At 43.8% G+C, this 14,518-nt stretch overlaps 1 protein-coding gene across 2 annotated transcripts; it reads right to left on the bottom strand.

The window, feature by feature from the left end:
• Positions 1-11,881: 11,881 nt before the first annotated feature.
• LOC101781846 lies at positions 11,882-14,017 on the bottom strand. Of its 2 annotated transcripts, none has more exons than XM_004979098.2 (4): positions 13,779-14,017; positions 13,601-13,697; positions 12,898-13,508; positions 11,882-12,355 (listed from the first exon to the last, which is right to left on the bottom strand). In XM_004979098.2, the coding sequence occupies exons 1-4, from the start codon at positions 13,905-13,907 to the stop codon at positions 12,197-12,199; spliced, it is 996 nt and encodes a 331-aa protein (XP_004979155.1). In that variant the 5' UTR covers positions 13,908-14,017; the 3' UTR covers positions 11,882-12,196. The 2 variants fall into 2 exon arrangements, with proteins under 2 accessions (XP_004979155.1, XP_004979156.1); XM_004979099.3 differs by having other exon boundaries at positions 12,898-13,490; positions 13,779-14,010.
• Between the last annotated feature and the right edge of the window lie 501 nt (positions 14,018-14,518).

Genomic DNA, 14,518 nt, shown 5'->3' with positions numbered 1-14,518 from the left:
TTGGGCAGAATTTTAAGTTTGTATATAAAATCTCAAGTTTTATTTTAAACTCCAAAAAGAGCTTCTTAGGGTTAAAATGGTCATTTCACCTCTTTTACTTAGTGATTAACCACTGGTTTATATTTAAAAGCACTTAATTTAGGTAGAGTTGTTACAACATCATCCTTTCTGGCATGTACGGTTCTGCTAAGTGATGCACGGATCTAAGCTCAGTCTGTGATAAATATTCATCTGCAACCTTCCCAATTCTATGGCCTTCATCCAATATTGCACGTGCCTTTTGCCATCGGTCCACAAAGTGGGCGTTGCATTTTTCGAATGAGTATTCAATAATTCCAGAGACAGGCCTACTTTGGATGCCTTTGAAAACAACGTTTAGTGATTCCGAGTAGTTCATGGTCATAATACCCCAACACATCCCTCCCTCATCGAAAGCCTGCGCCCATTTATCCTTATCCTCCATTTCACCCTTCAACCATTATTTTGCATTAACGTTCAAGTCCTTCACTAGATCTTCTAACTTCTCACTAAATTATCTCTCCGTATGAACCTTGCATAAAGTCTTCAATTTTCCAATCACGCGGTCGCTCTTCTGCCAACGCGACATGTTGGCAGCAAAGTGCCTCGTGCACCACCTATGCACAAGTGGTGGAAAACCATCCATGTGGTCCTTCGCACAATTTTGGAACCCATGGTGCCTATCCAATATCATACACACTTGCCGTGAAGGTCCAAGTACATGTCGCTGAACAAGTTCATAAACCATGACCAACTCTCATTATTCTCACTCTCGGCCAAGGCAAAAGCAAGAGGCACAAGCTGTTGTTCTAGATCTACACCAACTGCCATCATTAGTGTACCCTTATACTTTCCAATCAAGAATGTACCATCCACAAGTATCACAGGATGACAATGTTGAAATGCCTCACTACATTGAGGGAAGCACCAAAATACCCTTTGGAGCATATGCTTCAAAACTCGATTGTCAGGATGCATCATGCCACATAAGTCAATGAACCATTTAACCCTGGGATTGTAGTAGGCCATAGCTATGAGTACCCTAGGAACCATACCATATGACTCCTTCCAATGCCCCCAAAGTAGGGCAACGGCGTGTTGCTTCGCCCGCCAAGCCTTTGAATACTTGACACGGTACCTACTAAAGGCGAAGATGGACTCCACGAGGGATGGCACCGATGTCTCACTGTCTTTACGAATAATGCCTAGGATACGCCACCCAAGGTACTTTGCTATGCACTGGACGTGCACTCGCTTCGGTTGTGACAAATGACAAGTATGCGGTTGCGCAACATTTGAAATCCTCCATTGTCCGGTGCTTGATATTAACCGAGACCATACACGCCAATGATATCCTTGCTTGCACATCACATTGTACCTTAAGTTCTTGTCAGAGTGAACTCTGCTAAAAGGTCTATGTAACCTCACTGTGTAGTCAGCCAAGAAAAACTTCAGCTCCTCAAGACTTTTGAACTTCATTCCCTTCTTAATCACTGGACTCTCACTAAAGGGTATCCCTTCGGAATTCACCATACTAGATTCACATATGGCTTTGTGGATCATACTGATGTCCTTATCATTGGGAATGGATGACAGTTCGACATCATGTTCTTTCAAGAACCGCAACTCGTTCTGGGTGTAAGAAAAACATTAGTCCATACGACCAATGCCTTCTACATCATGCATGATTGCAGTGTCAAACTGCGGTCCATCCTCTTCATATTCTAACTCCTCGTCCTCATTTCCATGCCCACCACTCTGAGATAGTGACTCCTCCTCTGCCTCGACACCTACTACCCCATCTTCCTCGAATTCACTATCTTCAGAACCCATAGAGAAATCATCATCATCTATATTTGCTTCATCCCTCTCAAAAGTGTTATTGGAAAAATCATCATTGGCAATAGCCAAGTCAAAAGCACATTCTATTTCACCTAACACGTGATGCAAAATTTCTGACTCCTGGGTAGCATTACGATTCACTACCGCCACTTCCTCCCTCAAGACAACATTTGGGCTAGGCATATGAACAACTGCAAATATAACCTCCAAACATGCAACATTTGCTTCGTGAACTACATCCTTATAGTGCTTCCAATTTGAATCGGATGCCAAGTTCATAAGAACATAAGGAGCTCTAGCTTTCCCACAATCAAAACGACCTCTCAAACTCATCTCATCCACTCTACATCCATACTTCCTCATTACACGGTCAACTAAATCAGTAAAACTTGAAGGACCCTCGAAGAATTCAACTGACTCATTCATATTCTCTAACTCTCCATTTTGTTTCACAATACCACCATCAAAATATCGAACTAAATGATCCATCTACAAAATACAAACATTTCACCATGTCATATACACTACACATTTCACATATTCGACATATCACCTGGACACATTCCATATTGGAGGTATGCCCTAGAGGCAATCATAGAGATGATGACATCTGATTGTATCCATGATTTGTATATTGTTTTCCTTGAATATCCATTAAAGGCTACTTGAATTGATTTGCCATTATGTGAACTGTACATGAAACTCTTTACTTGTATGGTTATTCTAAAAGTTGTCCCTAGTTGGAGTTCATGTGTGGACACACATGAATATTAGACTAGTACATGTATTAGTTGATGACTATGTTTCACAAGTCATGGACATGGATATGTCAAACTAATGATGTAGGCATATGTAGAGACATGTGCTAGGACTGACCCAACACGAGAAGTAATTCTCTCTTTACACAACAAGTACGCTTTGTCCTTAGACCTGAGATTGTCGCATGTACTCAAGATGTAAATTGACTTACTTAGGGGCTATCAAATGCTACACCGTAACAGGATAGTTATAAAGGTAGCTTTCGGGTTTGTTAGGAAGCATGTTGTGAGGTATGGTCAATCAAGATGGGATTTGCCCCTCTTTGATTGAGAGTGATATCTCTGGGCCCCTCGAGTGATCGGATCCGAAAATGCATGGCCATGCTACGTACGGTTAAGAGTTAAACTACAAAGGGATTCCCAATCACAAGATCGAGAAAGAACGGTCGGCTTGGAGCTAGACCAAATATCATCAGGCAAAGGGAATAGCATCTACATAATGTTGTGATGGTTCGTCTGATATGATCTTCGTGTGCGTATGGGAGCTAGCACATCTTGCTAGAGGCCGCTACCGACTATTGGGCCGAGTAGGAGTACTCGGACCATGTCTATACGTATCTGAACCCATAGGGTCACACACTTAAGGGGCTGAAAGCCCAATTCGGATATGATCCAAGTTGGACTAGGTTTAGAAGTACTAATGGGCCTCGGACCCAGAGGCCCGTCAGGAACCTCTATAAATAGAGGGGTGGGGCGCCCTAGGGTTTTCATCCCTTTGGCCGAAACACATCTGCCGCGCCTCCCACGCCCTTGCATATTGCGATTCGTGGACCTAGCAGTCCGGCTTGCGACGCTTCCTCCCTGCACGTGTGGATACCTTGGAGGTGTTGCGCCTGCAGCACTTGGACGAGCCGCCGACGAGCCACGACGAGCCGACGACGAGTCGCAGCATGAAGATGATCTTGCTGCACGTGGACGAGCTGCTGAGAAGCTGCTCGACATTGACGTGATCAACTACGTGTTCGACTACGCTGATCAACTTTGCTGCCTCGACGCGATTCTCCATCTTCCGCACTAGTGCGTCGAGTGGTAATCCCGTGATCCTTATACGACAGTTTTCCTGGTTTACGCCATAGAAAATTTTTGATTTGTGCTAGCGTAGCTTACTTCGTATTCCAACAGTGGTATCGAGCCGTAGCTATTTTGTTTTGGATTTGGGATGTGTGCATATGGAGATATGCGAGTGTTTAGATTGATTTATGGCTTGGTTTCGTGTTCTTGCTGCAATGGTCGTGTAACGACATACTCTTCCCAGTCGGATTTCCGCCGTCGGAGTTAAGTGATACACGTAATGCCAAGTTGCAGCAAGCGAAGATCAATGTGATTGGTCGAATCGAAATCCAGGTTCATACGCCAGGCGCATGAGATGCACAATAGTAGATTGGATCTACTACCGGGTCGGAATTTTGCCATGTGCGTGTGCTTCGGTAAAACAGCCGTAACTTTTCGGTACGATCTCGGATCGAGGCCAATTTTATATGAAAATTGATCTACAGAAAAAGTTTTCAGCGAAATTAGATTTCCCAAATTTGCCTTGGAAGATGGAGTTTCGGGGCTCTGATGTTTGGAACGTTAGAACGTCTAACTTTGTTTTGCAGGATGTATGTATCTTATGATCAGTATGGCCCTTTATGTATGTGATGGATGTGTGTAACTCATTCGTGACCTGCGTGTCACGCGTACGGCAACACGGCTGGAGCCATATGTGTTGTCACTTTAATGTATTTAATGGTCTGCGTACCAATCTGTGATGATCCAAGCAACTATGTAATCTTCATTACTAGCTTCTTTACTAGCTATTAGGCGTAATAGCATATTCTAGTTCTTGGAGGACTCATCACCAAGAGGATGGCACACATGGAACATGGAGATGGAGATCACCATGGTGAACAGGTTCTGTGGAGATGGAGATCACCATAAGAAAACGGGCCATACTGTGTCACAACTGTGTGAATGCTATTCTTTATGTTTTACTTCCTGGATTATGTGATGTTAGAAGTAGAACGATCCCTCACAAAAGTTTAAGTTAGTATGCCCTCCCAACTAAAACTTGCACCGTCCCATGTCTTGTACAATTAGTGGTGGGTCTATGAAATTAGGGTGCCACTATTTTTCCTTCACTAGACGGGTTTGTGTCGGACACTTACACGCATAAGGGTTGGTTTGCTTAACAAGGTTATCTTAACGGTTAAGGACCTTGGGGCATAAAGGTTGGGAGCCGAGACATGAAGATGTCACCAACAATAGGAGTCATATGTGATATGATTAGCAAAGAGTTGCTTACCGATCTACCTTGTTTGCTAGCGGTGATGCTAAAGCTCACTAGTAGACTTGTTAGTTGTGGATCCTGGGATATTGATTTTAGTGGGAGTAGATTCTATTAAATAAATTTAATGTGATTTACTCTATCATGGATACGTTTGTCTTAGTGTATTTTGCATTACTTTTGTTGTAGATTAAATGGCACCTAGCAACATCACACTGTTTGCTTTGTGTTTGGTCCTTGAGAAGGACAAGTTGAATGGAACAAACTACTCGGATTGGATCCGTAACCTGAGAATTGTTCTCAGGGCCGATAAAAAGAAAGATGTTCTAGACAACCCATTACCACAAGTACCTGTTGATGATGCATCTGCTGCCATTAATGCTGCTTACAAGAAAGCATTTGATGCCAACCTTGAGATAAGCTGTCTTATGCTCGCTTGCATGGAACCTGAGCTACAGATGCAGTTCGAAATAAATCATGAGGCACACAATATGATCGTGGTGCTCAAGGACATGTTCCAGACACAGGCTAGGACTGAAAGATTCAATGTGTCCAAGGCCTTTCTGGAGTGCAAGCTAGCAAAAGGCGCAGCAGTAGGACCACACGTAATCAAGATGGTTGGTTACACTCAACGATTGAAGAAGCTAGGCTTCCCAATGGGCAAAGAGTTGGCCACTGACTTTATTCTTTCATCTCTTCCACCTAGCTATGGGAACTTCATCTCAAACTACCATATGCATGGGACGGAGAAGGATCTGAATGAATGAACTGTGTGGTATGCTCAAGACAGCAGAAGTTGACATTAAAAAAAGCGCTAGTAGCAGCCATGTGATGGCTGTACAGAACAAGCCTACCTTCAAGAAGAAGGGCAAGGCTGGAGTGTCCAAGCCAAACCCAGTGCCCAAGGCTAAAGCTAGACCTGCTCCAGATAAAGAGTGCTTTTATTGTCACGAACCTGGTCACTAGAAGAGAAATTGCAAGTAGTACCTAGCTTCGTTGAAGAATGGTGGAGTAAGAGTACTTCCACCTCAGGTACGCTTGTTGTTAATGTTATAGACAACATATTTCTCACTGATACAATTATTAATTCTTGGGGATTTGATACCGGATCGGTTGCTCATATTTGCAGTTCGATGCTGGGAATGATAAGAAGTAGAAGCGTTGAGAAGGGAGAAGGTTATTTCCGCGTGGGTAATAATGCAAGAGTTGTTGCGTTGACCGTCGGGACGATGCAACTCCACCTCCCGTCAGGATTTATCATGGAATTGAATAAATGTTATTTTGTTCCTAGTTTAAGTCGATACATTTTGTCTCCTTCATGTTTGGTGAAGGATGGTTATTCATTTGCGAGTGAAAACAATGGTTGTGTGATCTCTAAGAATGATATGTTTATGACTTTTGCACCCATTGTGAATGGATTGTTTGTTTTAAATCTTGATGGTTCACCTATCTGTAACATAAATGCTAAAAGGCCTCGGTCTAATGATTTGATTACTACCTACATGTGGCATTGTCGTTTGGGTCATATAAGTGAGAAACGCATGAAGAAGCTACATACTGATGGACTTTTAACCTCATTTGATTTTGAATCATACGAGACATCTGAGGCTTGCTTACTAGGCAAGATGACCAAGGCACCTTTCAAAGGTTTTCCTGAGAGAGCATTAGACTTGTTGGAACTTGCACATACCGTTGTACGTGGACCAATGAGCACGAAAACCAGAGGAGGGTACCAATACTTCATAACTTTTACTGATGATTTTTGTAGATATGGATATGTCTACTTGATGAGGAACAAGTCTGAAACCTTTGAAAAGTTCAAGGAATTTCAGAATGAAGTTGAAAATCAGCGTGGCAAGAAAATTAAGGCCTTGCGATCTGATCGTGGATGCGAGTATTTTAGCCATGAATTTAGCAATCATCTGAAGAGTTGCTGAATTGTTCCACAACTTACGCCGCCTGGAACACCTTAGAGAAATGGTGTATCCGAGCGACGTAATTGAACCTTGTTAGATATGGTTCGATCAATGATGAGCCAGTCGGACCTACCGTTGTCATTTTGGGGATACGCTCTAGAAATAGCAGCTTTCACACTTAATAGGGTACCATCTAAATCCGTAGTTAAGAAACCATGTGAGATGTGGACTGGAAAGGTTCATAGTTTGTCTTTTCTAAAGATTTGGGGATGTGAAGTGTTTGTTAAGCGACTTCAGTCGGACAAGATCACACCCAAGTCGGATAAGTGCATTTTTGTGGGATAGCCAAAGGAAACTTTGGGATATTATTTCTATAACCGATCAGAGGGCAAAGTGTTTGTCACTCGGAATGGGGTTTTCCTAGAGAAAGAGTTTCTCAAAGGAGAAAAGAGTGGAAAGACAGTGCATCTTGAAGAAGTTTAAGATGAGCCGATCGGGCAAGAATCAATGAGTGATGCTAACGTAGCAGAACAAGTTGAGATACCCATGGCACCGCCACAACCACGAAGGTCGGCAAGGCTCCGTGAAATGCGGGAAATATTATTGTTGGACAATGATGAGCCTGCGACATATGCAGAAGTAATGATGGACCCAGACTCCGAAAAATGGCAGAGTGCCATGCAATCCAAAATAGAGTCCATGGGAGACAATCAAGTTTGGAACTTGGTTGACCCACCTGATGGTGTTAAAGCCATAGAGTGCAAGTGGATCTATAAGAAGAAAAAGGACATTGATGGAAATGTTCACATCTATAAAAGCACGACTTGTCGCAAAAGGTTTTCGACAAGTTCAAGGAGTTGACTACGACGAGACCTTCTCGCCCATAGTGATGCTTAAGTCCATTCGGATTATTCTAGCTATAGCTGCATATTTCGATTATGAGATATGGCATATGGATGTCAAGACAGCTTTCCTGAATGGAAACCTAGCTTAGGACGTGTATATGATACAGCTTGAGGGTTTTGTCAATCTGAAAAATGCTGGAAAGGTATGCAAGCTTCGGAGATCCATTTATGGATTGAAGCAAGCATCTAGGAGTTGGAACATTCGTTTTGATGAAGTGGTCAAAGGGTTTGACTTCACCAAGAACGAAAAAGAGTCTTGTGTTTACAAGAAGGTTAGTGGGAGCTATGTAGTATTTCTCATCTTATATGTGGATGACATATTGCTGATTGGAAATAACATTCCTATGCTTGAGTCCGTAAAGACTTCACTAAAAAATAGTTTTTCGATGAAGGACTTAGGGGAAGCGGCATATATTCTGGGCATTAAGATCTATAGAGATAGATCGAGAAGGCTTATAGGATTAAGCCAAGATACTTACATTTTTAAAGTGTTGAAGCAGTTCAGCATGGAAGAGGTAAAGAAAGGGTTCTTGCCTATGTCACATGGCATACATCTCAGCGGACTCAGTGTCCTTCGACTACTGATGAGCGGGATCGCATGAGTAGAGTGTCATATGCCTCGGCTATTGGATTTATCATGTATGCAATGATAAGTACTCGCCCAGATGTTTCATATGCGCTAAGTATGGCAAGCAGACACCAGTCTGATCCAGGTGAGAGTCACTGGACAGCGGTGAAAAACATTCTTAAGTACTTAAGAAGGACTAAAGATATGTTCCTCGTCTATGGAGGTGAGGAGGAGCTCGTTGTAATAGGTTACACCAATGCTAGTTTCCAAACCGACAGAGATGATTCAAAGTCACAATTAGGATTTGTGTTCACGTTAAATGGTGGTGCTGTTAGTTGGAAGAGTTCCAAGCAGGAGACAGTGGTCGATTCTACGATAGAAGCCGAGTACATCGCGGCTTCCGAAGCCTCGAAGGAGGGTGTTTGGATAAGAAATTTCCTTATTGAGCTTAGTGAGTTCCCAAATGCGTCCAGACCATTGAATCTCTACTGTGATAACAATGGGGCAATTGCGCAAGCAAAGGAGCCAAGGAATCACCAGAAGAACAAACACGTAATGCGGTGATTTCATCTCATTCGAGATTTCGTTAATCGGGGTGAGATCAAGATATGCAAAATACACACGGATCTGAATATTTCCGATCCTTTGAGAAAGCCTCTCCCGCAGTCTAAGCATGCGCACATCAGAGCTATGGGTATTAGATATATTCTAGATTGACTCTAGTGCAAGTGGTAGATTGTTGGAGGTATGCCCTAGAGGCAATCATAGAGATGATGATATCTGATTGTATCCATGATTTGTATATTGTGTTTCTTGAATATCCATTCAAGGCTACTTGAATTGATTTGCAATTATGTGAATTGTATATGAAACTCTTTACTTGTATGTTTATTCTAAAAGTTGTCCCTAGTCGGAGTTCATATGTGGATACACATGAATATTAGACTAGTACATGTATTAGTTGATGACTATGTTTCACAAGTCATGGACATGGAGATGTCAAACTAATGATGTAGGCATATGTAGAGACATGTGCTAGGACTGACCCAACACGAGAAGTAGTTCTCTCTTTAAACAACAAGTATGCTTTGTCCTTAGATCTGAGATTGTCACATGTACTCAAGATGTGAATTGACTTACTTAGGGGATATCAAACGCTACACCGTAACAGGGTAGTTATAAAGGTACCTTTCGGGTTTGTCAGGAAGCATGTTGTGAGGCATGGTCAATCAAGATGGGATTTGCCCCTCCCTGATTGAGAGTGATATCTCTGGGCCCCTCGAGTGATCGGATCCGAAAATGCATGGCCATGCTACGTACGGTTAAGAGATAAACTACAATAGGATTCCGAATCATAGGATCAAGATAGAGCGGTCGGCTTGGAGCTAGACCAAATATCGTGAGGCAAAGGGAATAGCATGTACATAATGTTGTGATGGTTCGTCTGATATGATCTTCGTGTGCGTATGGGAGTTGGCACGTCTTGCTAGAGGCCGCTACCGACTATTGGGCCAAGTAGGAGTACTCGGGCCATGTCTATACGTATCCGAACCCACAGGGTCACACACTTAAGGGGCTGGAAGCCCAATTCGGATATGATCCGAGTTGGACTAGGTTTAGAAGTACTAATGGGCCTCGGATCTAGAGGCCCATCTGGAACCTCTATAAATAGAGGGGTGGGGCACCCTAGGGTTTTCATCCCTTTGGCCGAAACACATCTGCCGCGCCTCCCACGCCCTCGCCTGTTGCAACTCGCGGACCTAGCAGTCCGGCTTGCGACGCTTCCTCCCTGCACGTGTGGATACCTTGGAGGTGTTGCGCCTGCAGCACTTGGACGAGCCGCCGACGAGCCATGACGAGCCGACGACGAGCTGTGGCACGAAGACGATCTTGCTGCATGTGAACGAGCTGCTGAGGAGCTGCTCGACATCGACGTGATCGACTACGTGTTCGACTACGATGATCGACTTTGCTGCCCCGACGCGATTCTACATCTTCCGCACCAGTGCGTCGAGTGGTAATCCCGTGATCCTTATACGGTAGTTTTCCTGGTTTACGCTGTAGAAAATTTTTGATTTGCGCTAGCGTAGCCTACCTCGTATCCCAACATTCCACATATTGGACATATTGCAAACAAAAAAATACACATGTCATGTACACTACACAATTGGATGAATATATACCTAAATCGAAACATTCAACAAATTCTACACGTCAATATCGTGGGCAAAGACTCTATTGCGTCTGAACTACGCATCATCTAACACAAAACACCATTGCATTTCATTCAAAATTGAAATCATCAACCTAAACCTAAGTCACCTAAACATCCTCCGATCTACCAAATGCAACGGTAAAATACGAGAAAAAGTAGGGGATACTTTCCACACGAAGCAGGGATCGATTTCCTCAACTTTCCCCCACCGAAATCACCGGATTTTGGGTGGATTTAGGGGTGGGGCGGTGGGCGGCAGCGGCAACAGGCTCGGGCATGGCGGTTCGGGAGAAAGAAGAAAGGAGGGAGGGAGGGAGGGAGGGAGGAAGGAGCCGGTGCGCGTGTCAAGGTAAGGTGCTGCCGCGCCAGGCGGGTTGGCGCGTCAAGCACCCGCCCATGTCAGCGCCCGCCTGGCCCGGCGCCACGCCGCGCCAGCGTGGCAGGAGCTCCGCCGTGCCAGTGCATGTTGCGCGGCAGGAAACTCCTGCCGCGCCTGGCGGGCTGGCACGGGCAAAAGGATCACCCACAGCAAACAAACTTCCGTTAAGGTTATTTTAAAAATAAATTTAAAAAAGGTTAAAAAATTCTGGATGGTTTGAGGGAACAGCTGCGAATGATTTTGACCTGAAACCTACCTAGTACTACAAGCTAAGCATATTTCTAGGCGTTTGATTTGGAACTTTGCTTATCTAAAAGTGCCATTCTAACTTCTAAGGGCTATTTGGGCCATCCTGGCCGCGTGCTATTTTAAGCCTGAACTCAAAGTACCTCTTACGCTTGTGTATGAAATGAGATCAGTTCCTGATGCCGCTCATGTTTAGTTAAGTAATGTGTTGAGGTAACGAGGACCATGACCATTTCAATAGCATGGGCAAACCGATCTGCACCGTCACAGCCATGAGATATAATACAAGGAAAAGTTGATCAGACTTTCAGCGAAAGCAACGCACCACATCACGTCCCATCTTCAGCTCTATAGCCATATGGTTACATGCATCAAACAAAACACAGGCACAGTGGCACGCCCATAGTGTCGAATAACTTAATTAAAACAAACAGGTCCTGTTTTCTTCATCAATTGTAACCATAAGACATGCGGTGAACTTTCTCACATCCATTCATGTTCCTGGGACACACGGTCCATGAGATCACCTTAATTTCCCAAAAAGAACAGAAGCTACATACAATCAACAAAAGAAACATCTTCAGCTGATATGGCATTTAATCTTGTGGCACTTTGCCTGACGATAGGACTGCGTCCATCACCAACAATTGGAGATAGAAACATACAATTTTAGAATCCAGTTTATCTCAGTCTAGAATTAAAATAAACTAAAAAAAATCCAGTTGCACATATTTATACTATATCAGCAAGAATATTAGTACAATCTCAAAAGGAAAATAAAAGATAAGTGGAGCAGACACATTTTGCAGTTAAATATCGATGATGATAATAGAAGCAACTTTATGTAACTAAACCTCATCCTGCAACTCCAATGCTAATCGACTGGTCTGGATGTTTTATAAGCATGCTCAAACATGTAACCTTGGAGATTGGAAGTATTTTTGGGTGAGTGGGTTGGGTTGGGTTGGGGACCAGGGGGTTTTAACTTACATCTTCGCCCTAGCTAGAGATTGTCTGAACTCACTAGGACTTCGTTGCTGCTGGTTCAGCCTCCCTTGTGTCTTGTTGGGACTTCGTTGCTGCTTGTTTGGCCTCCCTTGCATCTTGTTGGGACTTCGCTGCTGCTCGTTCAGCCTCCCTTGCGTCTCGTTCAGCCTTCCTTGCTGTTAGTTCCTTAAACCTCTGATTTCACCCAAAATGCTAAAAGTTACAAAAAATTTTCCAAATAGAAAAGGAAGAAAATTTGTAGCTGAGTGGGAAATTAGGGAGACAGCCAGAGACAAATTGCAAAGACAGTGAGGATTGGGCTTTTAGCAGCTTCTCAAATAGCAAATACAGAAAGTAATCACTAATTCAAAATTGAACAACTCTTTCGCATAAACATGCTTGAATGTTTGAATGAAGAAAAGGGCATTCGTGTTCACGTTAGCAGTGACCAGCAGGACTAAGATCAAGAAAAGGGCATTACTGATCAGTGATCCTATGGTACGGTTGCTACTTAGCTACCACTTCAATAGCAACTTCAGGGATGTCCAATTCAGTGAATATCAATAAGTGGAAATTAAAAGACCACTTCACCAATACCAAACCAGAATCATGGGAATTACAAGATCTAATTACCAGCACCCTAAACATGCCATAGAAAATAAAACTGATTGTGGCTAGCAGTGCACATTTCTGTTTAAGGAACAACGATACTTGTACGGATAATTAGGGATATATACCTGCTTCACAGCCTCTGTGCACTGCACCTCCTCATCATGTGCATCTACGATTCCTGGAACGCCGTCCACCCTACCCTCAGCATACGCCTTGCTCAGTCTACGAAAGTAGGTCTCCCAGGGAAAGTCACCCTGACGGCTGCGCAGACTATAGAGCTCTGCCTCTGTCCAGTCTCCAAGATTGTTAGGTGCATGGTGGGGACCATTTGGGAATGCTGCATTAACCTTGTCAGCATGGATGGCATTCTTCTTAAATATTTCATACCTCCTAACCTTCTCTTCCTCACTCTGATAAGTTTTGTCATACTCCTTCATCCAGTCCTCAAACCTTGCCTTCATCGCTTTCTCGTCAACCCTCATGCTTTCCTGCTCCCTGATCTTCACGTTATCCTGATTTATGGCCTCATCATCATCAACCGCGGTATATCTTCTCCGAAGCATCTTATCCAGCACCTCTGGATCAGTCACCTCAGGATTACTTCTTCTCCAGTTCATGTAATCAATGTACTCAAGCCAGGCAAACTTGCCGTCTTCATCCATGAACTTTGCCCTGATGGTTTCATCAAGGATAATGTCCCCTTTCCTGTCGGGCACCTCTGGAGCCAGGATCACCTCTGGAGCCAGGAACAGGTACGTGGTGTTTCATGACTAGGTCATATGAAATAGATCAAACAACGAGGAATCTAAACGCGAGTTCAATTCATACCTGATTCATCTTTCTTGAAGTACAGAATTCCGACCAACGCACCCAAACCGCCGGCAACTAATCCACCAATAGCCCCACTGCTAGCCTCGAGATCTCTCTGTATCGGGAGGAGAAACATGAGCCACTGCGATTGAAGAAGAAATTTTCGATCTGAGATCAGGGAGATACGGTGACTCACCAGGGTGTGGAGAGAGCGTGCTGAGCTCCCCGACGCCGACCCTAGGGTCTCCCCCTGTGCCTGCTCGCGGCAGATCCCGCGCGGCGATAACCTCCTGATGAGGAGGTAACCGAGGGACCGGAGGGACATGATCTCCCACTTCCTTCGCCGCCCGCGCCTCCACCTCCGCCGCAGTCGCCTGCCGCTTCGCCGCGATTGTAGGGTTTGACGGACGGGACTTTTCTTTTTTTAATTTGATGAAGGAACGGACGGGACCTATGCTGTCGCTCAGGAAGCTAGATAGATATAAAGCCCATCAGACCCAAATACTAAGAGCCCGCACCATCTATCTGGTCCAGTCGCTGTTCGCTTGATTTTTTGAGTGTTTTCTGATTTCAGCCCACAATTGCTTTGCCCACAAACAGCAGCAAAGCAGGATGGGCCAGCAAAGTCAGCAGCCGACACGCGAATGTGAACTGCATATAGACGAATTGCGTGTAGCAACAACAGAGGAGCTGGTGGGTATGTTTTTCTTTCCACGTATGCGAATGTTATTGCTAAAAAGTTTATGAGACGGTATGTTTGACATATCAAATTAATATAGTCAATATTTTGAAATACTATATTCAGCATTTGTTGAAATTTAGTTCAACAAATCCAATGAACTAGTTCAACATTTTATGTTAAATGTTGAAACCGTATATAAAAAGTGTTGAACTAGTTTGTTGGAAATGTTGATTTTTTTAAAAAGATGGAAGAAT

This window comes from Setaria italica, chromosome VIII (genome assembly GCF_000263155.2).
Source record: "Setaria italica strain Yugu1 chromosome VIII, Setaria_italica_v2.0, whole genome shotgun sequence".
NCBI classification, from domain to species: domain Eukaryota; kingdom Viridiplantae; phylum Streptophyta; class Magnoliopsida; order Poales; family Poaceae; genus Setaria; species Setaria italica.
Note: the sequence above shows the minus strand (reverse complement) of the source record. Positions and strands in the feature narration are given on the sequence as shown.